The sequence below is a fragment of the Cuculus canorus genome, chromosome 29 (assembly GCF_017976375.1).
Source record: "Cuculus canorus isolate bCucCan1 chromosome 29, bCucCan1.pri, whole genome shotgun sequence".
Taxonomy (NCBI): domain Eukaryota; kingdom Metazoa; phylum Chordata; class Aves; order Cuculiformes; family Cuculidae; genus Cuculus; species Cuculus canorus.
This window is the reverse complement of record NC_071429.1, coordinates 2,473,773-2,500,848: the sequence shown is the minus strand read 5'-3', so window position 1 is coordinate 2,500,848 and position 27,076 is coordinate 2,473,773. Positions and strand designations below refer to the sequence as shown.

Here is a 27,076-nt window from a genome sequence, read left to right as displayed (position 1 = left end):
CTCCGGGATGTGGAAGGACCTCCCCGGTTCTAACGGGACCCTTTGTGCAACCCCATCCCAGAGCCCCGAGACACCGATAAAGCAACTGGAACGCGTTTATTGATCACAACCCCCTGCCTCTCGCCAGCTCCGAGCTGCGCAGACACCGGAAAGAATGTAAAAAACAACGAAACGAATGCAAATAAATTAAGTTCCCAGCAGTAACGGTAAGCGGGGGCTGAGGCGCCTGTCCCGGTCCTTGGGAAATGAAATAAAAGGGGGAAATAAAACCGGAGAAAGGCCAATAAGAGAACAAAAAATACCGAACCGCAATCACAAGCATCCGGAAACACCGGGAGCAGCAGCGGAGGAGCCAAACACAGGGCAGGACGGCGCCTCGGAAAGGGGGAGACGCTGGGGGCTGCGATTGGGGGTGAGCGGGGCCCCCCCGGGGCTGGGCATGCACGGAAAGAGGGGCCGGGGCAGCGGTGGGCGAGAGGCTGTGCCCGGTGCTGAGCCCCCCGCGCCGGCCGAGCCCAGGCGGTTCGGGGGTGTCGGGGGCGCAGCTGCAGCTGGTTGGGCTCCATCGAACTGATGGCGCCCAAGTCTGGGTTCTTCCCAGCCAAGGCCCTTCCGCAGCCTGGCAGGAGGAGGGAGAGGAACCACCGCTGCCGTACGGCACAGGCGGAGGCGAGGCTTGGAGAGACGGCAGCGGAGAGACACCGGAGAGCGAGGCGAGGATCCAGAGCGGGAGTGAACCCAGGGAGGACTCAGCCACCGGACGATGAGAGCTGCCAGGGGCCATCGGGTTGGTCCCCGGTGAGAGCCAAGGCAGGCTTTGGGGTCCAGGCCAGAGCCAGGCTCGGGGAGAGGCACCGGCACCCACAACGTGGGCTGTGTCCAAGGAATCCAGAAGCACAGCTGGAGCAGCTGCTCCTCTCCTTGAAAGACACTGAAGGGGGAAGCTGATCCGCAAGGGGCGAATGTGACGGGACGGCGGTTCTCGCTCCACGCTGGGCCAAGGGTTCGGGCAGCTTTTGCCAGAGGCGTTTTAATCGTTTCAACTCGGAAGTGAGAAGTTCGAGGGAACGGTGCCCTAAGGAAACCACGTCGGTGATGTGGGAACACCGGCAGTTTTGCCCCACCACCCCGAGTCTCTACCTCTGCACCTTCCCCTCCTCTCCCTTCTCCGCACGGAGCCGTTCTCTCTGCAAGTCCTAGATTTCCTCCACTCCGTGTGCAAATATCATCACCAGCCCGGGCTCCAGCACCATGTCCTCACCCATGTGCTGGTTTTCACAGGCCATCACCACCACCGCTTGCTTCCCGGGGATGCGTTTGGCCACATAGTTCTCATAGTAGCGCCGGTTCATCTGGCGTGTCTCCAGCGTAGCCAGGCCCTGCGGCCAGTTCCGCTCGTGGGCGTTCTCGATCAGCTCATTGATGATGGATGTGGGGCAGCCGCTCTCCACCAGCGAGCGCTTGATGACGGCCTGCAACACCGCATCCGGCGTGGAGATCATCCCGCCCCACCGCGTCACCCGGGCCGGCTGCAGGGAATTCACCCACCTGGGGACAGAGGGGGGGGACAAAACGGTCAGTGCTGAGCGGTTTCAGTGGCTCCCACTGGGATCGAGGAGCTGGGCTGCTCAGGAGCAAGGCCGGACTGGGAATGTGTCCATCTCCCCACCTTCCTCTCCCCTGTTATCATCCCACCAGGACCCTGCTGCTCAGCGCTCTGGGAAAGGGAAGAAAGGACAAAAGGAGGAGCTGCTTCCTCTGACCTTTCTCACATGGAGGAAGGAATCTGACAGCTTCCTGCTCGGAGCCAGATGCAGGTGGAAGAACATGAATGCTCGGAGCCCACTGTGCAGCCAGCTGATGTGCTGCTTCCCCCTTGCCTTTGTGAAGCTTTTTCTTCCCAAACCGCACCCAGGTCAGCCCCTCTCAATCCCAGCTCTGCTCGCAGCCCGGCGCAGGGCTCTGGCTCCTTCCCAAGCCAGCACTTACTCCAGGATCTCGTTGTACTCGATGGTCTCCTCCAGGTTCTGCAGGTTGGGGTTGACACTGCGGATGGCGCGCATGTAGGCCTTCAGCAGCTGGATATCCCGCTTCTGCAACGGGCAGGATACGGCAGCGTTTAAGAAAGGAGTCAGCACCGGGGCTGTGTGCCGCGAGCCAGAGCCCAGCGCAGCGGCAGGGAGGGCCACGGCCCTGCCCGGCGGCTGAGCTGCCGTCCCGGCGCTGGACGGTGCAGCTGATTTCTTCATCCACAAACTTTTCTGGTGTTTGGAGGGGAAACGGGTGAGACCCTGAGGCTGCACCGCATGGGCCTACCTGCTCGGCCAGCTGGTGCTTGTGTTCTGCCGAGGTCTTCTCCAGCTCAGCAATCCTCGTCTGCTGCTGCTGCACCACAGACCTCAGGTGCTTGATGCAGTTGTGGTTTGGGAGCTCATCTTTGGGCATTTCCAAGCTGTGGGACAGTACAAAAAAAGAGAGAGGCCCCACATTAGGGACAGTTACAGAGCTGAGCATGCAAACAGCCTCTAGAACAAATCCAGCCTTGGAGAACTGGCCAAGAGGCCGGGGTTGGCCAGCACCGTGACTCTGATAGGAGTTGAAGGTCTGGGGCAGAGCTCCAGGGACAAACCACCGGCAGGTCTGCAAGTGGTGGGGATTCTCCCCCTCCAAAGTGATCAGGGTTCAGAACCAGGTCCCTCACCAGGGAGCCCATGGGCCTGATCCAGTCTGACTTCATCTGAGGAGGTCGGAGAATCTCCACGCCAGCAGGCAGTCACCACAACACGTGAGTGGGAAGGTTATCGGCATCAAGAGCACAGGTGCCAGGGCCAGACCAACACTCCTGTCTTTCGGGAGCAGAGCTCACGCTGGAACTCGTCCCAGGCTGGAATGGCTCTGGGTGGATTCACAAAGGCTTCAGGATCCTATTTCCAGCAGCCAATCGGCACCCAAGCCCCAGCAACGAGTTTAGGTGGGTTTTGAAACCTCTTTTGAACAAGGGGGTTTGAATCCAGCTTAAAAAGAAATGGTTTTGACTAAAAAAGTCCTTCCCGACCCTTTCTGCAGCGCCACAGCCTTCAAAGCCCTGTGATCCTGGAGCTCTGTGCCTGGAGTGCAAAGGGGTGCCAGGCTCCTTCCCTCCGTGGCAGAGACCTCCAGTCCTCACCCGCATCCCTGCTCGCACGTCACCGGGCGCTTGGGATTGTGCTCGCAGTCGTTGAGGTGAGACATTAGGTTGTCGAGTCGTACGACTGCCGTGCAGCCGAAAACAGCGTTGTCGCAAGTGATCTGCAGTTTCGAAAGCATATTCCGCATGATCCGCGGGACGGGGCGGAGGTGGGCGACCGTCACCACGCTGCGGTCCACAGGGCACGTCTGCTGCTGGGAGAACCACTGCGTGATGCAGGCATTGCAGAAGGCGTGCTCGCAGTGGGGAGCCTGCAGAGGAGCAGAGAACGGACGTGTGTTACCTGGGGCCAGCGGGCAGCGTTTGCCGGCTCCGGTGGGAAGGACGACCTGGCCCAGAGAAGGGCTCTCGGTCTCTTGAGGAGCACAGGGCAGCTCTGTGCTGCTTTGGGAGAGGAATGCGAAGGGGAAGCGGCATCTCTGTTATACAAGAGGCTCAATGCCAGCACAGCAGAGACCAAGAGGCAGACCAGAGCCCTGCATGGCACCTTCCACTGCACCGCTGCAGAGCCAGGATGGCTTTTCCTTTTCCCTTGGAAAAGCAGGTGCCCTCCACTCAACCCAGTTCTCTCTCTCTCTCTTCCTCCAAGGCAGGAGCGTCCTGCAATCAGATCCGCCCTCTGGGCCAGGCCAGACCCCCTCCAAGCTCCCACTCTGCTGCTCCCTCCTGATGCAGCAGGATGGATCTGGGTGCCAAATTTAATCATTTTCCAGGGCAGATTAGAGCGTTTCTCCACTGTATTTACACAGCTGGGCTCCGCTCATCTGTTCAAGGTGCTGCTGAAGGATTATTAACATTGGAGCCGGGGAGCGGGACACGCACCAGCAATATGGACAACCCTGATCCCTCTTCCCAAAGCAGCAACCCAGAGCTCCAGGAAGGCTGGGTGCTCCGAGGAGAAGTCTCGTGTACAAACTCCTCCGCCAGCACCTTGCAAGCTCCCTGTACCTGCTGGCAAAGGCAAGGGGCAGCTGCAGGGCGCACGCAGAATCAGGATTCGCCCATTCCCGCTGCAGGAGTTTTAGTGGCAACGCAGCTGAAGCCAACCAGCTCAGCCCAGCGTCTCCGAGTCAGTGGCAGCCGGGCCTGTGTCAGACACAGCAGCACAGGCTGAGCTCCAGCACAGCCCCTCCTCTTTTCGTGAAGTCCTGTTCTCGCAGGTTCTAGCTTTGCCCCGACCTCTCTGCATCCCTGGCAGTGTTTCATCCTCCCGGTCCATGCCCAACCCCACCGAGTTTGTGACCAGGGCAGCCCCAGTGCTGCCAAGCGCAGAGCGTGGATGCGAGGAACGATAGATCCCACTGGTTTCCCTGTGCCCTGCAGAAGCTCCGTGCTTGGAGATTCTCAAACCTTGGGCTGAACGTGGCTCCAAGCCCTGCTCTGACCAGGCAGAGGGACCACGCTGGAAGGGAGCAACAAGGGAAGAGTCCTCAGGAATCCATACCCTCCAAACCAAGGCCTGTGCTGAGCTACGAATTCGGCCTCACTGCAGCTCCAGTTACTGCGCTGCTGGCAGGAGGGCTGGAATGCACTGAGGCAGATAAACAGGCTTGGAAAAGCCTGGGAACAAAGAGGGTGGCGATACCACATTCTCAAAAGGAGATTTAAATAAAGGCGCTCGAGGAAGCTGCAGCTTTCCCTCCGGTTTAGGCGAGGGTCTGTGATCATGCTCACATGTTACAGATCCTCTAAAATCAAAGCCTGTTTTGACAGAACCAAACGGATCTAACACAGCTTTTAACTACAAAGATCACAGTTCCGCAGGGTGGGCTCCAGCCCAGCCCCTCGGGCAGCTTTCCAGCCTGGAACAAACCACAGCTTTTGTGATGTGGTTCATTATTAAGCGATGAAACTGCCATAATTATGCAGAGGTTTCCAATTAGTCCCGTTTTATTGTAATACGGTTTATTCCAAATAAAGCTGGATTTATGCAGCGGGTGCTGAGCTACCCAGCACACAGTCACAGTGCCAGAACATCTCCAGCGGCATCCGGACCCCGACGGGAAGGGCAGTGGTCTGGGTAGAAGCCACTCAGACAGTCGCGCTCTGCTCTGGGTTATAAGGAGGAACAATGGCAAACCCAGAGCAGGCGGTGCTCCAGAGGGACCAAGGAGCTCGCCGGAAAGCCCGTCCAGCAGCCCTTCCGCTTTGTGGGAAGTGGAGGGAGCAGCGGAAGCAGCAGCTCCCTGTGCTCGCCTTCCTTGCCCAAGAGGCTGCGTAAGCTGCAGGCTGAGCCGGAGGGTCCAGCAAATCCTGGCTGTGCCGGGCAAAGCAATGCGCCGGTACCAGGACTGCTATCTGTCCTCCCAGCTTCCTTTGGTGGTGGGAGAGCCACGTCGGGCTCCCACAGCGAGTAAACCAGATCGGTTCTGCACACAGAAGGAGCTGCATGCAGGGAGGGAGAACCCAGCACGGAACTGTAAGGAAGGGATGGATTTTAGCGGAGCCGCTGCTGTCTCTGCCCCAGGAACCATCACCCATGTGCAGCTGCACCGAGCTTTGGTGGAGTTCGGAAGGGAGAGAGGAATGGAAGGGAACAGGAAATCTGTTCCAACACACGTGCACCCCTTTCACCCACCTCTCTGCCAACCCCAGGGCATCCCACACACAGAGCATTCCCACTGGAACTCAAAGCCACAGATTTTTATCCCTGGCGCCATTCCTTGCCCTTGCTGCTGCTTTAGACCTTTAGTGAGAGTGTTACAAATCCACTGAGCCCACCGAACGCCCCCACTGTGCGTGGCGCTCATCAGATCACAACATCCAGAAGCCTGGAGCTGCAATAGGAGGCTTCCGGCAGCCACAGTCCGTGCTTCGACAGAAACCTACCTGAACCGGCTCCTCCAGGACCCCGCTGCAGATGGGGCATATGAGGTCTTCATCCACGTCCCCCTGGAAGCGTGTTACATCATACCCCATCGCTCAGCACCGGTGCCAGCACCCTGAGGAGGGGAGAGAGCGGTCAGGAGCTGCTGCGCGTCCCACGGTCTCAGAGCAGAGCAGGACCCGGCCCTCGCAATGCCTTGGTTCCCAGACCCCTGTGCCTTCTGCCCAGCGGAGCCGGCTCAGGCTCAGACCTGCGCCTACGGAGCCACGGGCAGGGGGAAGCAGCCCCAGCCCCTCTGTGTGGGAGCTCCTGCGCTTTGCCGTGCCGCTGCATTGCTTCTCCCCACCATGTTCCTACTAATCTGGCTGTGATTTTTCCTTTTATTTCCTGGTTGTTTCATTTTTTATTTGTGTTTGGTTGTTTTGGTTGTGTGTTTTTTTTGGTGGTGGGGTGGTTTTTGGTTTGTTGGGTTTGTGGCTTTTCCCCTCACAGTTGTATTTGGTTTGGAGAGGACAGCACAGGAGCAGTGGGTGCAGCCAGACACCCACCAGCCTCACCACACTGACTGCAGAGAAGCCACTCCTTCCTGGGTGACAGGGACCTCGCTGGCTCCTGGCATGCAGCAACCTCCTGCAGTTATTGCCCTCTGCTGCTGTCTCCGGCAGCCCCACATCCCCATCGCAATGCATTCCCAGGCGACACCATCCTTACCCCATCTGCCAGCAGCCGACCTCTGCCCCGCTGCACCCACGGTTACTGGCTCCTCTGCCACTCGACCCTGAAGAGCCGGCTCTTCCGCTCCCATTCCCACCAACATCAAAGCCCGTGTCAAACGGCCGCACGGATCCAGAGCTGCACTCGACTCCAGATAAAGGAGTCCCCACCCCGCACACAAACAGGAGCTGAGAGGTGTGTGAGGGCACATGGGCACCGCGTGAGGCTCCGGAGCCCCACCTGCACGCTGAGGAGGCTGCGGCACGGCAGCACTTCCAGCTGGGCAAACACCAGGAGAAGCTGCTGGCTCCAGAGGGCAGGAGGGAACTCACTCTGCCATGCGTCCAGAGCCAGCGGTGCCGAGTACGGCACCTCAGCCATAGCGTGGGCACAGCCCCGACACCTCCAGCCAGCTCCTTGCAGCCGACGGAGCTTCAGCTCCCAGCAGGTAAAGCTGCAGAAAGCCCTGGGAGGGGATGAGGAGGGAAAGCAAAGGGGCCGTAGGTAACGCAGCCGTCTCCTGCTCAGCTCTCGGGACCCTCCTCAAGCCAAAGGGCAGCAGGGAGGGACTCAAATCAACTCGTCAGACACTGCGATTGCTACATCGGCTCCACGTGCAGGTGGATTCTTTGCTTCCACAGAGCAAGCACAGACAAAAAACTCCAACAGAGATAGGTCAGGGAACATCCCGGTGTCCATTTGCAATTCAGATCTCAGGATTAAGACCTGCAGGGAGAGTGGATCTCAGAGTAACCAAAATCGGCTGCTCTTAAACCTGCCCACGCCTTTGGACGGCTGCCGCTCTCCTCCACTGGGAAGGAACCCAAATTCCTTCCCATCCCTTTATGAGCGCTCGCACTGCAAGTCTCAGCACCTCCGACACATTTACATTGGCTTCCAACCTACTGGAAGAGCAAACACGGATGGCAGGAGCCAGTGCAGCTGTTGGCATGAGCTTCCCTTCACCCTGCGTACGGCAGCGCAGGATCGCAGTGAGCGTGGCTGGGGCTGTTCTGACCCAGAGCGCGTCTGCTCCGCTTTCCTGTTGGCAGCAACTGCATAGTGTGTTTTCCATGGTAATACTGGGCCGTTCCCCAGCACGGCAACCTCCTGCCACCAGAGGAAAACCCACCTGCTGAGAGTGGTTTCTCTGTTAAAAGGAAAATAAACAGCTTAAATAAAGCTCCCCCTCAAAAAAAGCAAACCCATGCCTGCCTGGGAGACTATGGATTTGTCCCACAGCACATGTGAACACATTCCCTTCTTGCCACAATCTGTTCAAGCCACTGCATCCCAGATGCTCTGGCTGAGCCAGGCTTTCTGCCCAGCCAACTGCTCCAGGCGCCGTCTGTGGAGCACGCGGGCATCCACGGGCTCCGGAGCAGCTTCCACTCCACCAGCACAGGGACGCTGACTCACCTGGAGCTCGAGGGGCTGTGCTTCCACGCTCCAGCTCACCCACACGGGCAACACCCCTTGGCCAGGGGCTGTTCCAGGCTACAAGCACACATGGGCAAGGATCTGGAACGGGCCCCAGGCAGCTTTGCTGGGTAGCAGAGTCCTCCACAAGATCTCACCGGCACCGTGGGCGGCAGGAGCTGGGCTGGTGGGAGCAGACACCTCCGCAGCATGCTGAGCTGTCGGGAGACACCAGCGCATTCCCAGGAGCACAGTCTGAGTGTGAACGACGCAAGCATAGCCCAGCGTAGAGGCAGAGCGTGGCTCTGGCAGAGAGCGAGCCTCAGCGAGGGCTGCGATCCGCTGGCTGCAAATGGCCCTGACCACAGGAAGCCCACAAAGGCCACGGTCAGAAAGAGGCACCGATCAACCCCGACCCTCACGGTTGTGCCAAGTGGAGCCACAGTGCTCACAGCTGGAGCTTACTGAGAGAAACCAACCCGTGCCAAGGCAAACAAACAATGACAGCGAGAACAAGGTGACCAAGGGAGTGGAGCCAGCCCCTACCTACCAAACATACAGGAAAACATCCGCCTGGAAAACCACAGCCTGATGGTCAGCACAGCCAGCGACCAGAAAAGGAGCTGCCACCACCCCAGGGCCTGTGTGTCCCTCCTTCCCAGGGACATCAGTCACGTCTGCCACCTCTGCCCTACTTCAGCAGCAGCTCCAGGCAGGCAGCCCCTCTCCAAAGCCAGAATCCAGCTCACCAGGGAAGCCCCTCCCTCCTGTGGGAATACAGGAGACCAGACAGAATCCCTTCAAAAATTAACAAACACACCAAATCCAGCTGAATTACCCTAGGAGCCCCCAGTGCCCAGGCTCTGCCAGGTTCTCACCACAAAACCCCACCGTTTTCTCATTATTCTAATAAAAGCGCTCCAACCGACCCTGGAGCTGCCCCACAGCTGGGACAGCTCGGGAGAAACCAGAGTGGGTTTAATCACCTTTCTTAATTTCATCAGCCTTATGAGCCAAAAGAACCAGAATTAAAACCAGAGGCAGAGGGGAGGGAAAACAGTACCACATGGATGCAAGAGGGGCTGCTTGGCAGCAGCTCAAGGCCAGCACAGGAACCAGGACACCAGCGATTTTCCCCGCTGGTTCACACTGTGTGTGTTCAGGACACCAGCGATCTTCCCGCTGGTTTGTGCTGTGTGTGTTCCAGGATACCGCGCTCCGTTGTCTCCATTTCCCTGCTGTGAGTCAATTTGTACCATCCCGAGTGGCTGCATGGCTCCTGAAGCCACCTTGCTGCCACTGGAAAGCTTCCAGTGGAAAAAAGCAACCCAAGAGCTTAAAGAAGTCAGATTTCCAGCGACTACCTCCTGGCACTCATGAGCAGCTCCCAACTGACCCCTGCACAGTAGGAGATTCACAGCAAACCCAGCGGACATCTGGGGACAGCAGCCCATTCCCTCCAACGGCAGAGGATCCATCTCCCAGCACCGTGGCTCCCAGTCCCAGGCAATCGCCCCTCTGCTCCCTGCAGCTCACGACATCCTCAGTGCCTGAAATCTCAGTGTTTTAGCACCCAGTGCGGTCAGTGGCTACGAGGAACCTGCTGGGTCCCTGCCAGCCCCACATGTGGGCAAACGCCCAGCGCGAGGCCACCCTGCTCGGGGTCAGAGCCACCAGCAGTCACAGGGCACTGGAGACCTGGCACTGGAACAGGCCTCTGCTGGCACACAGGGACAGGAGAGCGGCCTGAAACCGAGGATTAACACAGACAACATTGAAACTGAACGTGCAGCATAATCTGGCGCTGGCCAAAAGCCCCTGACCTATTTGCCCAGCGACCCAGTTTCCAAACCATGCAGGACAGCAGCGAGCCCAGCGCATGCTGCGCATTCCTCATCGGAGCAACTGCCCTGTGTTGGGAGCCGCAGCGGATGCTTCTGGCACACAGGCTGAGTGCAAATCCAAACCTTACCCTAATCCAGAACCACGAGCTTTCTGCTCAGACACAGGCTCTGCTAGGAATTAACGGGAAGGAAAGCTGGCACAATGGACATTGTCCCAGCTCCTCTGCTGCAGCTGCGCGCCCAGCACCTGCGCAGACTGAAGTCACACAGATCTGCACGATGGGAACAAAAAGGCAGCGAGGAGAACAAACACCCTGTTTTGAGATTGCTCCAGCAGCTCTGCTGAGCCCACAAACCTGGCTGGACTGTTCCAAGTGACGGCATTCACAGCCAGGGCTCCTGTTGGACCTTCCCAGTCATTACCCTGACGTTGCTGGCATAAAATCATGCCCCATGACCACATATCTTACACAGCACGGATCCAATTCCCAATACCAACACCAAAACTGTGCCAGGTCCATCCCGTAGGGCCAACGCCAGCCTTGGCCTCGTGCTCTGCGCTACCATCGAGGTCTGGAGCAGCTGCAGGATCAGATCTTGCAGCGTTGCTCTGCTGGTTCCTTTCCTTTGACCCAGTTGGTTGGCATTTGTCTTGCCTGCGCATGGAACGAGCCCGCACGGAGCAGTGGTTTTCCCAGGGATTTATCCATCCATTTGAGGCCTCTGTGGGCTGGGAGGGAAAGAGGCAGAGGGGAAGGCTGCCACTTCACCTCCTGACTCTAGTCACTCCATCACAAGTGGCTGGTGAGGAGCAGCTGATCCAGCAAACCAGTTCCAATTCAGCAAACCAGTCCTGCCGGCGTACACACCACCATAACCGCCACCTGCTCGGCGTGTGCCTAATTAACCACCCCCTAATGACACCGTGAGCAGCAGCTCCGCCCCACCAAACCCCATCGGAACAAACAGCCTCTGCTGAAACGTGACTCGTTAACGCGGGGCCTCTAATTGCTGCTGCCCAACCCCAGGAAGCAGACAGCAGTTTGCTGCCATCCTCTCTGTCCTGCCGGCAGAGCCAGCCAAGCGATTCCAACGGCAGCTGCGGGAGCGGGGTCTGGTGGATTTAGATGCTGCTAACCAGTATCACAATCCCTGCTCACTAGTGCTCCGGGGTTACCACCTGCCTCAGCATCACTTGAGTGAGCGTCCTTGTTTGGGAACAACAGCGACAGGTGTTTACCGATTTGCCCTCCAACTTGTGTTCCTCTCAGCCGCAACAAACCCCAACATCTGGGGATCAGGGGATGGAGGGAGCCCAAGGTGCTAGGATGGGGACATGGGGACTCCAGGCTGGGGATACAGACACCCGAGGATGGGACATGGGCCCCCAGGGTGCCAGGATGGGGGCACAAGGACTCAAGGGTGCCAGGATGGGGACCCCAGATTGGGAACACAAGGACTCTAGAGTGCTGGGATGAAGACACAGGGACCCCAGGGTGCTGAGACGAGGACATGGAGGTGCGGGGACCCCAGGGTGCCAGGATGGGGACACAGGGATCCCAGGTTGGGGACACAGGACCCCAGGGTGCTGAGAAGAGGACATGAGGGTGCAGGGACCCCAGGGTGCTCCCTGCAGTCCCTCCCACAACCCGAATAATTGATAACCCCAGGCCTATGCTTCTCTTGGGCGGAGGGGTCTCTCCCAGTGTCTGAACCAGTCAGAGCCGTCAGAAATGGCTGAGTGCAGCCACCACGCTCCAGCAGACGCTGTTTTGATTTGAGGCCACAGGGAAAGTACACAAAAATATTACTCATTATTTGCTAATTAAAAGCTAAAAGCATCGGAGCGTGAATCCAGCAGCTCTTCTCAGCGAGCCCTTTCCTTCAGTGCTGATGTTTAGCAGCAGATCGCACCCAGAGAGCAAAACCTCCCAAAAGGAAAAAACAAATCCCTGTTTCTGAAGGGCCTTTCCCCGAGTTCCAGGTACCCCAGGGAAACAGGATCGGAGGGAAGCGAGGTGGAACAACGGGGTGAAACAATGGCTCCTAGCTGCACTAGAGAAGGAAAACACATCCATCTTGAGGCCCTGCCCATGTTCCACATCCCGGAAGGACAAAGGATGCGGATGCACCGAGGAGCTCCCACTGCTTAACCCCTGCAGAATCAGGCCAGGGGGTTTCCCCACCCAGCAAGGCCTTTCCCTCTTCAGGGAAGCTTCCCAGGGTCACCAAAGCACTGGAACACCCCTGAGAACAATCACAGGCGTCCCTGGCCAACACCGGCAGCACCTCAAAACTCCACGATGTGAAATGATACTGGTGGTATCAGAAAAGCAGAGCCCACCCACAGCCTCTCCAGGCTGGGACCCACAAACCCACTCTGCTTTGTGCTTTTAATGTGCCAAAAGGATTCCAGGGAAAGAGGCAGAACTGCTTGCCAGGGAAAAATCCACCTCCTTGAGAAAGGAAGTCATAGCCCAAACCTTTGGGAAGTTTCCTGAGGCAGCTGCTGGAAGTGTGGAGGCTCCCAGCGCACCGAGTTTGCACCGCGTTGTGCGGACAGCATCACCCCAATACCTACAGACGCAGAGGACGATCCAGCTGGGAAGCAAACATCCCTGTGCACAGCCGTAGGGCAAGAGTGTTATCCCCATGGAACGGGCAAGGCTCACCCGGAAAAGCCAGGTGAGCGGCTCAGGGAAAACCCTGCGGAACCCCGTTCCTCTGCCTCTGGCACAGCCCGCTTGCTGCCGCGTGCTCCACACAGGACAGCTTTTATCCACCCCATCCCAATTCCACGGCTGGAAAGCTGATGCGGCAGCTCTCCTCCACAGCTGTGGGATGAGCTGAAGCAACACCCACAGAGCAGATGAAACGCTGGCTCCACTCCAGCTGCCCTTACCTTCAGCCTGCGAGGAACATGACCGGATCTCCCAGGCTGCCGAGTCCCTGGCGCTGCGTCCACTCCTACAGCCCTACAGAATGGAATGGAAAAGTGAGAATCACAGCGGGCCACGAGCCTCTGCTTTCAATCGACCATGGCTCGGGAATCAGGGGCGGGTGCTGAGGTCACAAAGCCAAGGCAACGGCTTCTGAGGGGGAAAAAACAGGAATCACACACTGTGTCTGGAACAATGAGGTCCTGCTCTTTAAGGCACTCTGACACAGCAGCCCGACCAGAGCCGCTGGGCTGCCCACCCAATTCATTCGGCACTTCTTTCACATTGAGACCCTCCAAAGCGCCAGAATTCCTCCCATGGCTCTGTGGCAGCTCTGGCATCGGGGACAGGGTGGGCTGCATTGTAGCCCTGGAAATGCAGCTAAAGCCACTGCCCGTAAGAACCACTGCCCCCCATGTGGCAGAAGCTCCGTGTGAGTAGGATGGAAACTCATCCCTGCACATGGATGGAGAACATTTTGAGAGGAAAGGAGCTTACCTTCCGCAACAGAATTCCTCCTCAGGCAGCAAAGAGGCAAGGCCAGGCTGGGTTTGCTCTTTGCAGGGAGCCGCTCCCAATGGCCCATCTTCTCCCCTTCCTCCTTTGCGGTTTGGAATGTTGCTCGTTAGGGCTGAACCACCACCGTGCAGGAGCCACGAGGTCAGATGGAATGGAGCTGGTCATGGGGGGAAAAAGGGAAAGAAAACTGAGCACAGATGTGGGAGGCTGTGCTGGCTCTTCCTCTCCATTCACCTGAGCTTCAGGCAAACAGCAGAGGAACCTGTGTTTCTGCCTTGGCACATCCTGACCTCTCTGAAAGGCTGGAGAGACAGAGCCGCTGCCCTAAGCATCGTCTACCTCTCTGTGGCATCACACTTCCAGAATTCCAGCCTGGAACTCTGCTCACCTCACAACCCACCTCACTCAACCGGGATAAACCCAGGATGAGCGGCATTCCCAGCGGAATCGCTGCATTGTGAGATCGTACCGATTGCAGGATGAGAAACGCCTGCCCACTGGGTGAAGTGTGAGCTGTAAACTTGTGCAATCCGGCTAAAAACAGCTTCCCCGGGTGCCACCTTGGGATCTGCTGACAGAAACCCAAATTCTTCGCACAACAACTCTGCTCGCTCCAGAAATTGGTAGTAGGGAATCCCAGATTGGGAAAACGGCTTCAGTTTGACCCACTGGTCCGGGCACAGGGATAAATCCAGCCGGGAATGGTTCTGGCTGTTCCCATCGGACCGAGCTGGGCCGGACGTGGTGCCGCAGCGTTGGGACAGATCCTGCTCCTCACAGCCCCACCAGGAACAAAGCCTCATCCTTACCCCAGCCATCGCTGCTTCCTGCTGCTCCCATTCCCCCGGATGGGCTCTGGAGGGGCGAGGGGCGCCCCTGCCGTGCCCTAATCCGTACCGGGGAGCACCGGGGCCGCTCACTGCTGGACCCCAGCCGTTCCCAATGGACCCGCCAGACAGGGCGGGGCACGATACCTTTACTTCCCACTCCCCCTGGCCCGGCCCCGCCGCCAGAGACCGGTACCGGGTGCATTTCCCTCAGAATGAGCCCCGCAGCCGTTCCTCGCCTCCGCCTCCAGCACCGGGCCCCGCCCGACCCCCCAAGAACCGGGCAGCCCCGGTCTCGCCGAGTGCTCCTCCTGCAGCTCCCTCCTCCCCACCGCCAGATCGCTCCCCGGCCCCAAGCCCGCCCATCACCGCCCCGCAGCTCCCCCAGTCCCTCAAGAACCGGACACACCGGTTCCGGCGAGGGGGAGCTTAGGACCCTCGTTACCGAGGCCGCATCGCTCCCCCGACACCCCCAGCACCACCCCCCGGATCCGCAGCCCCGCCCCCCCGTTCCCCGAGGCCTCCCGTACCGCCTGCCGGGCCGCCGCAGGGCTGAGGGGCGGCCGCGGCCTCAACCGCCTCCCCCGCCCGGCCCCGCCGGAAGCGCCTGCCCCACGCGACCGGAAGCGGCGCTCAGGCCGGCGGGAGGTGCGGCACGGCCGGAACTCGCTGGTGAGGGGCAGGCGCTAAGACCGCGTGACGTAGGTGAGGAGGCGGGGCTTACCGCGGCTCTCCGCGTTTCTATTGGTTGTGGCCGCCGCGCAAGCCCCGCCCACCGAGTGCTGATTGGCTGGTGGCGCCGGCGGCAGGTGGCACTTCCGGGAGCGCCCGCGGCCGCGGCGCTCGGGCAGGTCAGCGCGCGCAGCCGGGGGGGGGCGGCGCCGGGGGGGCGGGGGGGACGAGCGCCCCCTGGCGGCGGGGCGGCGCGCCCGGCCCCGGGGGCTCCGGTAGCCCCGACCCCAGCCCCACTGGCCCCGCAGCCCTGCGGGCCCGTCCTCGTGTTTCTTCTCCCCCCGCGTCGCGCCCGTCCTCGTGGTCGGTCCCCCCTCCGCCCTCGATGTCCCCCGGGATGCCATGGCCGGTGTCCCCCCCGGTCCCCTCCCTATCCCCGGGGGTCCCATAGCAGGGGTCCCCTCCCGGTGCCCGCCCCCCGGTCCCCTCCCCATCCCCGGGGGTGCCGTCGTCGTTGTGCCTCCCCGGTGCCCGCCCCCCGGTCCCCTCCCCATGCCCGGGGATGCCGGTGTCCTCCCCCGGCGTCCCCCGCCGGGTCCCCTCCCCGTGCCCGGTCCCCCCGGGGCTGCCATGGCCGGAGTCCTCCCCCGCTGTCCCTCCCCCGGTCCCCTTCCTGTCCCCGGTATCCCCGGGGGTGCCATGGCCGGTGGCCCCCCCCGGTGTCCCCTGCCCGGTCCCCTCCCCATCCCCGGTGTCCCCGCGGGCGCCGTGGTCGTTGTACCCCCACGGTGCCCACCCCCCGGTCCCCTCCCCGTGCCTGGGGGTCCTATGGCCGGGGTCCCCTCCCGGTGCCTCCCTCCCGGTCCCCTTCCCGTGCCCGGTGTCCCCAGGGATGCCATGGCCGGGGTCCCCTCCCGGTGCCTCCCCCCCGGTCCCCTTCCCGTGCCCGGTGTCCCCAGGGATGCCATGGCCGGGGTCCCCCCCCGGTGCCTCCCCCCCGGTCCCCTCCCCGTGCCCGGTGTCCCCGGGGGCGCCGTTGTCGTTGTCCCCCCCCCGGCGCCCCCCACGTCCCCGGTTCCCCCGGGGGTGCCGTGGCCGGTGCCTCCCCCCCAGTCCCCTCGGCCCCGGTGCCTTCCCATCCCTGGAGGCCCCGGGGGTGTCATGGCCGGTGGGCCCCCCCGGTGCCCGCCCCCCCGTCCCCTCCCGGTCCCCGGGGGTACCGTGCCCCGTGTCCCCATCCACCGCGTCCCCCCACCCCCTTTTCCTCCGTCCCCAGTCCCCCTCCATTCCCGGTATTCCCGGGGGTCCCATGACAGCTGTCCTCCGCTCTCACCGGGGGTCTCATGGCCCCCCCGGTCCCCCCCCGTCCCCGGTGCCCCCATCCCTGGGGGTCCCATGGCCACTGTCCCCCTTCGTTCAAGGGGGTCCCATGGTCCCCCCGGTCCTCTCCCGTCCCCGGGGGTCCCGTGGCCGCTGTCTCCCCCTGCTCCATCCCCGTCGCCGCCGGTTGCCCCGGGGGTGCCGTGGCCACTGTCCCCCCCCAACCCCCCCGGCCCCGCCGCCTCCCCGACCCCGGAGCCCCCCCATCCCCGGTGTCCCCGGGGCTCCAATAGCCGCTGTCCCAGTCCCCAGAGTCCCCAGGGGTGTTGTGGCCACTGTTCTCCCCCGGTTTCCCCTCCACCGCCGGTGCCCCCGGGGGTCCCGTGGCCGTTGTCTGCCCCCCCGTCCCCCCCCCGGTCCCCCCGGGGTGACGCCGCCTCTGCAGGCCCCTCCGGCACCATGAGCGCCGAGACGCTGGTGAAGGACGTGAAACCGGGGCTGAAGAACCTCAATCTCATCTTCATTGTCCTGGAGACCGGTGGGTGCAGCGGTGGGGGGGCTGCCCCCCCCCTCCCCCAGCCCCCCCTGTCCCCCACCTCCCTGCTCCCCCTGACCCCCCCAGGCCTGCATCCCTGCCCCCCGGCTCCCCCTGCCCGCTGTCCTCCCCCCAGGCTGGGGTCCCTGCACCCCTCAACCCTTTCCCACCCCCTGGTGGGGGTCCCTGCTCCCCCCCCCGCCCCCCCCTGGCCCAGACCCCCCCTGAACCCCCTCTTTCCTCACCCCAGGCCGGGTAACGAAGACGAAGGATGGGCACGAGGTACGGACGTGCAAGGTGGCCGACAAGACCGGGAGCATCAACATCTCGGTGTGGGACGACGTGGGGAACCTCATCCAGCCGGGGGACATCATCCGCCTCACCAAAGGGTAGATGGGGGGGGGTCCTGGCCCCCCCCGGGGCTCCCTCAGACCCCTCGGGGCTCCCCCCACCCTCACCTTCTGCATTTTCCCCGTTCCAGCTACGCCTCCGTCTTCAAGGGCTGCCTGACGCTCTACACCGGCCGTGGGGGGGACCTGCAGAAGATCGGGGAGTAAGGATGGGACTGGGGGGGTTTTTTTTGGGGGGGGGGTCCGAAGGGGTTGGGAGGCTCGGGAGGGGGTTTGGGGGTGCGAGGACCCCACCCGCCCCGCTCTGCCGGCAGGTTCTGCATGGTTTATTCTGAGGTGCCCAACTTCAGCGAGCCCAACCCCGAGTACGTGGCGCAGCAGGCGCAGAGCAAAGGGGTGAGTTTAGGGGGGGTTGGGGAGGGGGGGGAGGAAGGGGGGGGGTCGGCTTGGCACTGCTGCGACCCCCAACCTCCCCGCCAGCGTGGCCGCGACGGTTCTCCGGCACACGGTGTGTCTCCATCTCCTCTGCAGGCCCAGAACGAGAGCGCAAATCCAGCCACATCGCAGACCCCCCCGGGGCCCCCCGCAGCACCCACAGGTAGGACAAACAGCACCCCCCCTCACTCTTGGGGTGCAGGACACCCCCCGCCCAGCTCCGCCACCACAGCGGAGGGGGCCCCTGCCTTACCGAATTTCCCCCCCCCACACTGCCTCGCTCTGCTTGCAGCCCCCGACAGCCAGAACGGGAACGGGCTGAGCACGGGGGGCCCCACGCACCCCCCCGCCGCCGCGCACCCCCCGAGCGGCCGCATCACACGCAGCCAGCCCGGCCACCCGGGCCCCCCCGCCGGCCCCGTCAGCAACGGCAAGGAGACACGTAGGAGCAGCAAGAGATAACGGCCGGGACCCCCCCGCGGCCCCGCCACCGGCTGGGGGGGGCTCCCTGCTGCCCAAGCAGCCCCCCGGGGCCGCCATGGAGCGCGGGGGCCACCTGGGCCCCCCCACATTGCGCTGGCTGGCCTCGGGGGTCCCGGGCAGGATGGGGCTGAGCCGCATGGCTGCTGCTCCCGGGGTGGGGGGGTCCGCAGCCCCCCCAGCCCCCCCACATGGCGGCTGGACCCCGTCGGGGTGGGTGTTAATAAAGGTGTTCCCCCTCCCCCCCCAAGTTTGCTTCTCGACTGCCTCTGCCCTGGGTGGGGGGGGTACCCCCTCGCTCTTTAAGGCCCCCCCGCCCCCCCGTTTGGCCCCTCCCGGTGCAGGCTGGGACAGCACCCTGTGACCCTTGGCCCCCCCCCCCCCCCGGGTTCGGGTGCAGCAGTCGGTGCAGCCACGGGACGGGGGACGGGGACAGCCCCCCCCCCCCCCCGCCATCGCCCGGTGTGGTGCAGGTGAGCTGGGGGGGAGCACGGGAGGGGACAGCGAGAGCCCCCCCAGCGCGGTCAGGTGAGCCTGAGGGGACACGAGGGGACAGAGAGCCCCCCAACATCGCCCAGCGCAGCACAGGTGAGCTGGGGGAGACGGGGGGGACGGCAGGGAGAGCCCCCCAAAACACCCAGTGCAAGTGAGCCCAAGGGGAGACTGAGGGGGACAAGGAGGGTCCCCCAATATCATACAGTGCAGGTGAGCCCCAAGGGAGATGGGGGGGGACAAGGAGAGTCCCCCAAAATTGCCCAGTGCGATGCATGTGAGCTGGGGGAGATATGGGGGGGTCAGGGACAGCCCCCCAACATCACCCAGTGATGGGATCCTGCGGCCGAGCGATGCCGGGGACCACGAGCTGCACCCCAGCAGGATGGGGGGCACGGGGGGGGGTCTGCTTCATCCTCCCACTTTCGGGGGGGCCAGCTCCCAGAATCATGGGATTTTCCACCCCATGTGGCGCGGGGGGGAATGAGCCCCACGCTGTCCCCCCGTCCCATCCCCTTGGTTTTGGGGGCTGCCGTGGGTTGGGGTGCAGGCGGGTGGGGGGCCGGGTGCACTGCCGTGGGGGTGCTGAGGTGCCGCTGCTCTTATCTCTGCGCCGGTGAAATATTAACTCCCACACAAAAGCCGCCCCAGTTGCAAAACTGTCCCTCAAGGACAAGTGTCACCGTGTGCCCCCCCCCACGGTGTCCCCACAACCCCCCTCACTGCCCACCCTGGGGACCCCTCACCCCATGGGGGGGCAGCATCCGGCCCCCCCAGCCCCCCCTGCCCTACGGTGCCCTGGTGGGTATCCCTGCCACCGGGAGAGAGCCACGTGTCCCCACACCCCACGGGCATATGTGCCCCGTAGGTGTCCCTGTGCCCCATGGCTGTCCCCACGCCCCATGGATGTCCCTGTGCCCCAGGGGGTGTCCCTGTGCCCCATAGGTATCCCCATGCCCTATGGATGTCCCTGTGCCCCATAGGTGTCCCCACGCCCCATGGATGTCCCTGTGCCCCATGGGGTGTCCCCACACCCCATAGATATCCCCACGCCCTATGGATGTCCCTGTGCCCCAGGGGGTGTCCCTGTGCCCCATAGGTGTCCCCACGCCCCATGGATGTCCCTGTGCCCCAGGGGGTGTCCCTGTGCCCCATAGGTGTCCCCACACCCTATGGATGTCCCTGTGCCCCAGGGAGTGTCCCCATGCCCCATGGGTGTCCCCGTGCCCCATAGGTGTCCCCACACCCCATGGATGTCCCTGTGCCCCATAGGTGTCCCCACGCCCTACGGATGTCCCTGTGCCCCAGGAGGTGTCCCCATACCCCATGGATGTCCCTGTGCCCCAGGGGGTGTCCCTGTGCCCCATAGGTGTCCCCACGCCCCATGGATGTCCCTGTGCCCCAGGGGGTATCCCCGTGCCCCGTAGGTGTCCCCACACCCCATGGTTGTCCCCACTCCCCAGTGACACCCACGTGTCCCACGCCGTGGCCCCGACGCCGCCTGTTGCTTTGCAGCCAGCCCTGCGGGCGGACAGACAGACGGACGAACGGGCAGCGCGCACGTACCTGGCGCTCCTCTCAGGGACGCCCGGGCCCCGCGGCCCCACGTCGCCATGGGGCTCCTGGCGGGCGTGCTGGGGCTGTTGGCTCTGGGGGCGACGGCGGCGGCGGGGGCGGCCGTGCAGGAGCAGGGCTATTACGTGCAGCAGCTCTTCGGGCTGTACGGCGCCAACGGGACGCTGCCCTTCGAGGGGTTGGCGCGGCTGCTGGGCAGCCTGGGGCTCGGCCGCGTGCAGGTGGTGCAGATCCAGCACGACGAGCTGGGCCACGGCCACGTCAGCCACCTCGACCTGCTGGAGGTGCAGGAGGAGAAGCACCGGCACCGGCACCCGCTCTGGGAGCACAGCGGGGACCCGGCACCCGGCACCCCGACACCCGACGCTGCCCCCAGGTAAGCGCTGCCCCATCGCCTGCGCCCGAGGGCTGCACCCCAAACCCCACAGCTCATCCTCGCTCGTCTCCCGCAGCCCCCCGAACCGAGCCAGAACGAAGCCGGCACCCACCAAGCCCCCCAGTGCGGGGGCCCCCCAAAAACATCTGACCCTGCTGGGGACGGTGCTGGGTTTGGACCACTCCGGCACCGACCATTTGCACGATGATGTGAGCGGGGCTGGGGGGGGTCCCTGGGGAGCCCCCTTGTCCCCTGGTGGGATCCCGGAGCCCCAGCGCCCCCCTCACCGCCCCCCCCACCACAGTGCCTCAATGTCACCCAACTCCTGGGGAATTTCGGGCTGGAGGCGGTGGCCCAGCTGACGCCCGAGCAGTTCACCCTCCTCTGCCCGGCCCTTCTCTACCAGATCGACAGCCGTGTCTGCATCCAGCACAGCGATGAGGTGACGCTGCCTCCCCCGGGGGGGGCCCTGTGGCCAGGTAACCCCAACCAGGGCCCCTCCCTGGCCCCCATCCCTGGCTCATCCCTTCCTGGATCCCTTTATCCCTGTAGCCCCGTTCCCAGGGAGCCCAACGCCCACAGCCCTGTCCCTGCAGCCCCATCCCTGGCTCCTCCATCACGGAATTATAGAATAGTTTGGGTTGGAAGGGACCTTAAAGATCATCCAGTTCCAACCCCACTGCCATGGGCAGGGATATCCCACTGGATCAGGTGCCCAAGGCCCATCCAACATGGCCTGGAATGCCTCCAGGGATGGGGCAGCCACAGCTTTCCTGGGCAACCTCTTCCAGGGCCTCACTGCTCTCATGGGGAAGAAGTTCTTCCTTATATCTAGTCTAAATCTGACTCTCTTCAGTCATCTGGTCCCCGTGACCACCATCCCTGCACCTCCATCCCTTGGTCCATGGGGTCTCTGTCCATGCAATCCCATCCCCAGATACCCCAGTGCCTCATCCCCACAACTCTGTCTCTGCAGTCCCGTCCCCAACTCCTCCATCATCACCTCCTCATCTCCCCCATCCCTTCATCGCCATCCCTGCATCCTGCCAGTGTCTGGTCCCCATCCCTTCATCACCATCCCTGCATCCCGCCAGTGTCTGGTCCCCATCCCTTCCCACCCATCCCTGCATCCTGCCAGTGTCTGGTCCCCATCCCTTCCCACCCATCCCTGCATCCTGCCCGTGTCTGGTCCCCATCTCCTCCCTGCATCCCGCCAGTGTCTGGTCCCCATCCCATCCCTGCATCCCACCAGTGCCTGGTCCCCATCCCCTGCCACTCCATCCCTGCATCCTGCCCGTGTCTGGTCCCCATCCCTTCATCGCCATCCCTGCATCCTGCCCGTGTCTGGTCCCCATCCCATCCCTGCATCCCGCCAGTGTCTGGTCCCCATCCCCTCCCACCCATCCCTGCATCCTGCCAGTGCCTGGTCCCCATCCCTTCATCGCCATCCCTGCATCCTGCCCGTATCTGCTCCCCATCCCCTCCCACCCATCCCTGCATCCCGCAGCCCCAGGTTCCCATCATCCGCCATTCCCAGTCCCGGGGTCCCCATCCCGTGTCCCCACTTGGCCCCTGTCCCAGCTGTGTCCGTCTCACCCCCCCGGCAGCGCTGGGTTGGGGGCTCCTGGCCGTCGCCCTCGTCAGCCTGCCCTCCGCCCTGGCCGTCGCCCTCGTCCCGCTGCTGAGCCGCGGCTTCTTCCGCTCGCTCTTGGCCTTCCTGGTGGCCCTGGCCGTGGGGACACTCTGCGGGGACGCCCTGCTCCATCTCTGGCCCCACGTAGGTGCCTCCGCCTCGGCGGGACGGAGGGGAACTGGGGTGACTGAGGTATATGGGTGCCCTCAGCCCCCTGCGTCCCCGTCTCCAGGCTCAAGGGATGCACCAGGAGACGCCGGCAGAGCCGGAGGCCGCGGTGCTGCAGGGGCTGGCGGTGCTGGGGGGCATCTACCTGCTCTTCTTGGTGGAGCTGCTGCTGGGGATGTTGCGGCGCAGCTGGGACGCCACGGTGAGAGGCGCGGGGCACGAGGAGGGCGCGGGGATGGCACCCGGTCCAGCGTCGCTCCCAACGCCTCTGTCTGCCCCAGGGACGCTGCCCCACAGACCCCTCCGGTGTGGCCGCGGGGGCTCCGGCACCATCGCAAGGAGGTAAACCCCCCCCACACGTACCCCACAGCGCCCACAGCCCGCGGCCGCGGCCCCCAACCCTGTGTCTCTCCCTCTGCAGGGGCCGAACTGCGACGCCTGACGGCACCGGAGCCGGAGGTGGAGGTCAGAGCCCACGGCCAAAGCCACGGACACTCCCAGAGCCACGGACACTCCCACGGCCCCACGCTGCCCCCCAACCCCAGAGCCACCGACATCGTCTGGATGGTGGTGTTGGGGGACGGCATCCACAACCTGAGCGATGGCGTGGCCATCGGTGAGGGGGTGGCGAGATGGGACGGGGGGTACGGGAGATGCGTGGGGATGGGGGGCATGGGGACAGGGGGGACACGGGGACGGGAGATGCGTGGGGAAGGGGGTACGGGGACAGGGGGGTACGGGGATGGGGGGGGACAGGGACAGGAGATGTGTGGGGATGGGGGGCATGGGCACGGGGGGGCACGGGGACAGGGGGGGACGGAGACAGGAGATGCGTGGGGAAGGGGGGAACGGGGACGGGGGGGGTACCGGGATGGGGGGGTACAGGGACAGGAGATGCATGGGGATGGGGGGCATGGGGACAGCGGGGGTACGGGGACGGGAGATGCATGGGGATGGGGGGCACAGGGACAGGGGGGGCGTGGGGATGGGGGGCATGGGGAAAGGAGGTGCATGGGGGCGGGGGGCACAGGGATGGGACATGCATGGGGATGGGGGGACATGGGGATGGGGACAGGGGGGCACGGGGATGGGAGGGTATGGGGACAGGAGATGCTTGGGGGTGGTGGACATGGGAAAAGGAGGCGCATGGGGGTGGGGGGCATGGGGTTGGGACATGCATGGGGATGGGGGGCACGGGGACGGGGGGGTACAGGGACGGGAGATGCATGGGGACGGGGGGCATGGGGATGGGGGACACAGGGAAGGGAGATGCATGGGGATGGGGGGTACGGGGACGGGAGATGCATGGGGATGGGGGGCATGGGGACGGGGGGGGTACAGGGACGGGAGATGCATGGGGATGGGGGGCACAGGGACGGGAGATGCATGGGGATGGGGGGTACGGGGACGGGAGATGCATGGGGATGGGGGGCACGGGGACGGGGGGGTACAGGGACGGGAGATGCATGGGGATGGGGGGTACGGGGACGGGAGATGCATGGGGATGGGGGGTACGGGGACGGGAGATGCATGGGGATGGGGGGCACGGGGACGGGGGGGTACAGGGACGGGAGATGCATGGGGATGGGGGGCATGAGGACGGGGGGCACAGGGACAGGAGATGCACGGGGACAGAGGGGCACGGGGACATGGCGTAGGTGCATTGGCGCAGAAGATCCGTTGAGGTCCAGGCTGAAGGCCCCTCTCCCCGCAGGAGCCGCCTTCTCCCACAGCCTCTCCAGTGGGCTCAGCACCGCGCTGGCCGTGCTGTGCCACGAGCTGCCCCACGAGCTGGGTAGGTGCCTGCCCCGCTCCCCCCGCCACGGCCCCCGCCGCGGCCCCCCGCCCGCCACCGTCCTCTTGCCGCAGGTGACCTGGCCGTGCTGCTGCGGGCGGGCACGGCGCCCCGCACCATCCTGCTCCTCAACGCCCTCTCGGCGCTGCTCTCCTGCCTGGGGGCCGCGGCGGGGGCGGCCGTGGGGCAGAGCGCGGCCCACCTCACCCCTTGGATCCTCACCATCACCGCCGGCATCTTCCTCTACGTGGCCTTGGCCGACATGGTAAGGGGGTGGCTGGGGGGCAGCCGTGGGGCTGGGGTTGCCTCAGGCCCCGCTGAGCGCCCCCCCGGCTTCGCCCCAGCTCTCCGAGGCGCTGCGGAGCACCGAGGGCCCCGGCGAGGGCACCTGGAGCCGCTTCTTCCTGCAGAACACGGGGTTCCTGCTGGGCAGCGGCATCATGGTGGCCATCGCCCTCGCCGAGGGCCACGTCCGCGCTTGGCTGCAGCCCTGAGCGGCGCCGGGGCTCGGCCCTGCTTGACGCCATCGCAACCGGAGCGGGGAACGGCATCGGGACCCAGCGGCGGCGGAGCTGGCTGGGCGGTGGGGCAGCAGGAGCCCCAACACGCCTCAGGACTGGGCTTTCCCCCTTCTTCGTGAGACCCCACAGCAGTCGCCGTCCCCGGAGGCTCCGTGCTCAGCCCCACGTTGTCCCCTCGCTGCTCCCGCTCCCCTTTGGCTCTGCGTCCCCTTTGGGGGTCCCGGTGCTCCCCGGGGTGATGGCACACTCGGCTCTGGGGGTGGCATCGAGCGCCTTTCCCTTCCCCGGCGCCCCCGGAGCATCCGTTAGCGGAGAAAAGACGTGAGGATGTAGAAGCAATAGCATTTTAATAAACAGAATTGATTCAAAGCCACAATACGAATAAGAGGACTCGGTCGCAGCTGACAGAGTAGAAAATGGATCGTCTCAATGCTTTTTTCCTTTTTTTTTGGGTTTTTTTTAATGTTTTTTTAAGTTCTCTGTAGCTCCTTCCCCCCTTCCTTCCCGGTGGTGCAGAATTGCTGGAAATACCCACACGGAACATCTGAGCTGAAGGAACGGCTCGGGCTGAGTGGGGGAGGCTGATGGGTTGGATCCTTCTACACTCGCCTCCCCGGAACCGCTCAGTGGGGACCAGGTTGGGGTTCCCTTGATCCACACGAAGGGATTTCACTCGCTCCAATTCCCTCCCCCCAGAGCCACGCGTGGGGATGAGCCCCGGGCTCTGGCGAGGAGGGCGAGAAGCCACCACGTGTCGGGGACGCCGCTCGGTTCAGCCGCCAAAGCAGCGGCACCTCGAGACCCCCAAGGAATCCGACTTTGTTGTATTTTGCTGGTGAAGCTGGGGGTGAAGGCTGCGACCAGCCCAGAGGAACCCCCATATTTGTGCTTTGAAGCGGTGGTGGAGGAAGAAGTATCTGCGGGGTTGGGGGGAGACGCCTGAACCGCCAACATCGGCTTCGGCACCGCAGGACGCAGCGCGGGCACTGCCAACCACGAGGTTTCGCGCGGACCCGGTGCCGATGCTGCTCACTGGGGGAATATTCCGGCACGGAGCCCTCAATCCAGCGCGCTCGCCGCTCCCTCCCTGTCCGAGCACAAAGCTGTCCATGTTTATGGTCCCCAGTTGCCAATTACGGCCCCGCGCTGACGAAGAGCAGCAGCCACACGTCGGCTGTCACTCAGCAGGAGGGGAACGAAGCTGAGGAGGAAAGGGGAAAAACCATAGAGGAGACAAAGCAGCTGCTACACACGGACACGTGGGCAGAGACAGAGCACGGGGCCGGCACACGGAGAACCCAAGAGGGTGGAGGACCCAAGAGGGTGGAGGACCCAAGCGTGTGGAGAACCCAAGAGTGTGGAGGACCCAAGAGTGTGGAGGACCCAAGTGTCTGCAGCCAGCACATGGAGAACCCAAGAGTGTGGAGAACCCAAGAGTGTGGAGGACCCAAGAGTGTGGAGGACCCAAGTGTCTGCAGCCGGCACATGGAGAACCCAAGAGTGTGGAGAACCCAAGAGTGTGGAGGACCCAAGAGTCTGCAGCCAGCACATGGAGAACCCAAGAGTGTGGAGAACCCAAGAGTGTGGAGAACCCAAGAGTGTGGAGGACCCAAGCGTCTGCAGCCAGCACACGGAGAACCCAAGCGTGTGGAGGACCCAAGCGAGTGGAGGACCCAAGAGAGTGGAGGACCCAAGAGTGTGGAGGACCCAAGAGAGTGGAGGACCCAAGAGAGTGGAGGACCCAAGAGTGTGGAGAACCCAAGAGAGTGGAGGACCCAAGAGAGTGGAGGACCCAAGAGTGTGGAGGACCCAAGAGTGTGGAGAACCCAAGAGTGTGGAGGACCTAAGTGTCTGCAGCCGGCACACAGAGAACCCAAGAGTGTGGAGAACCCAAGAGTGTGGAGAACCCAAGAGTGTGGAGAACCCAAGAGTGTGGAGGACCCAAGAGTGTGGAGAACCCAAGAGTGTGGAGAACCCAAGCGTGTGGAGGACCCAAGAGTGTGGAGAACCCAAGAGTGTGGAGAACCCAAGAGTCTGCAGCCGGCACATGGAGAACCCAAGAGTGTGGAGAACCCAAGAGTGTGGAGAACCCAAGAGTGTGGAGAACCCAAGAGTCTGCAGCCGGCACACGGAGAACCCAAGTGTGCAGAGAACACGAGCGTGGGGAGCCGGCACACAGAGAACCCAAGAGTGTGGAGAACCTGAGCACACGGAACCGGCACACAAAGAACCCAAGCATGTGGAGAACCAGAGTGCACGGAGCTGGCACAGGGAGAATCCAGACACACGGAGAACGTAAGCACATGGAAAACCTGATCACCCAGAGCCGGCACACGGAGAACCCGAGCATGCGGAGCCATCCCGCGCAGACACCACGTGTTGGGGGCTCACTTGGGGCTGCTCTGCCCCCGAGCCCCCCTGTTCCCGCTGCGGATCCCGGCAGCGCCC

General features: G+C 63.4%; 3 protein-coding genes across 3 annotated transcripts; 2 read left to right on the top strand and 1 right to left on the bottom strand.

Moving 5' to 3' along the window:
* Nucleotides 1-81: 81 nt before the first annotated feature.
* On the bottom strand, nt 82-14,952 carry RNF41 (ring finger protein 41). Its single transcript, XM_054051548.1, has 8 exons — nt 14,807-14,952; nt 13,429-13,606; nt 12,894-12,966; nt 6,017-6,129; nt 3,167-3,438; nt 2,317-2,452; nt 1,990-2,093; nt 82-1,548 (listed from the first exon to the last, which is right to left on the bottom strand). Exons 4-8 carry the CDS (start codon nt 6,104-6,106, stop codon nt 1,197-1,199), a joined length of 954 nt encoding a protein of 317 aa, XP_053907523.1. The 5' UTR covers nt 6,107-6,129; nt 12,894-12,966; nt 13,429-13,606; nt 14,807-14,952; the 3' UTR covers nt 82-1,196.
* Nucleotides 14,953-15,060: 108 nt separating this feature from the next.
* On the top strand, nt 15,061-18,304 carry NABP2 (nucleic acid binding protein 2). Its single transcript, XM_054051550.1, has 7 exons — nt 15,061-15,127; nt 16,714-16,806; nt 17,054-17,192; nt 17,285-17,356; nt 17,468-17,549; nt 17,685-17,751; nt 17,881-18,304. Exons 2-7 carry the CDS (start codon nt 16,728-16,730, stop codon nt 18,048-18,050), a joined length of 609 nt encoding a protein of 202 aa, XP_053907525.1. The 5' UTR covers nt 15,061-15,127; nt 16,714-16,727; the 3' UTR covers nt 18,051-18,304.
* Nucleotides 18,305-20,093: 1,789 nt separating this feature from the next.
* SLC39A5 (solute carrier family 39 member 5) lies at nt 20,094-24,995 on the top strand. The gene is made up of 10 exons (XM_054051547.1): nt 20,094-20,511; nt 20,588-20,720; nt 20,816-20,990; nt 22,119-22,336; nt 22,410-22,514; nt 22,594-22,654; nt 22,734-22,928; nt 24,027-24,107; nt 24,182-24,372; nt 24,452-24,995. The coding sequence occupies exons 1-10, from the start codon at nt 20,174-20,176 to the stop codon at nt 24,599-24,601; spliced, it is 1,647 nt and encodes a 548-aa protein (XP_053907522.1). The 5' UTR covers nt 20,094-20,173; the 3' UTR covers nt 24,602-24,995.
* The last annotated feature ends 2,081 nt before the right edge of the window (nt 24,996-27,076 follow it).

Excerpts from the sequence above, each read along its gene's own strand:
- RNF41 (XM_054051548.1), bottom strand. The coding sequence starts at position 6,106 with ATGGGGTATGATGTAACACGCTTCCAGGGGGACGTGGATGAAGACCTC. Across the intron at positions 3,439-6,016 it reads TCCTGGAGGAGCCGGTTCAG|GCTCCCCACTGCGAGCACGC; the intron begins GTAGGTTTCTGT and ends GCTCCTCTGCAG. Across the intron at positions 2,453-3,166 it reads ACGTGCGAGCAGGGATGCGG|CTTGGAAATGCCCAAAGATG; the intron begins GTGAGGACTGGA and ends ACTGTCCCACAG.
- NABP2 (XM_054051550.1), top strand. The coding sequence starts at position 16,728 with ATGAGCGCCGAGACGCTGGTGAAGGACGTGAAACCGGGGCTGAAGAAC. Across the intron at positions 17,193-17,284 it reads ATCATCCGCCTCACCAAAGG|CTACGCCTCCGTCTTCAAGG; the intron begins GTAGATGGGGGG and ends TCCCCGTTCCAG. Across the intron at positions 17,752-17,880 it reads GCCCCCCGCAGCACCCACAG|CCCCCGACAGCCAGAACGGG; the intron begins GTAGGACAAACA and ends CTCTGCTTGCAG.
- SLC39A5 (XM_054051547.1), top strand. The coding sequence starts at position 20,174 with ATGGGGCTCCTGGCGGGCGTGCTGGGGCTGTTGGCTCTGGGGGCGACG. Across the intron at positions 22,515-22,593 it reads GGCGCAGCTGGGACGCCACG|GGACGCTGCCCCACAGACCC; the intron begins GTGAGAGGCGCG and ends TGTCTGCCCCAG. Across the intron at positions 24,373-24,451 it reads ACGTGGCCTTGGCCGACATG|CTCTCCGAGGCGCTGCGGAG; the intron begins GTAAGGGGGTGG and ends GCTTCGCCCCAG.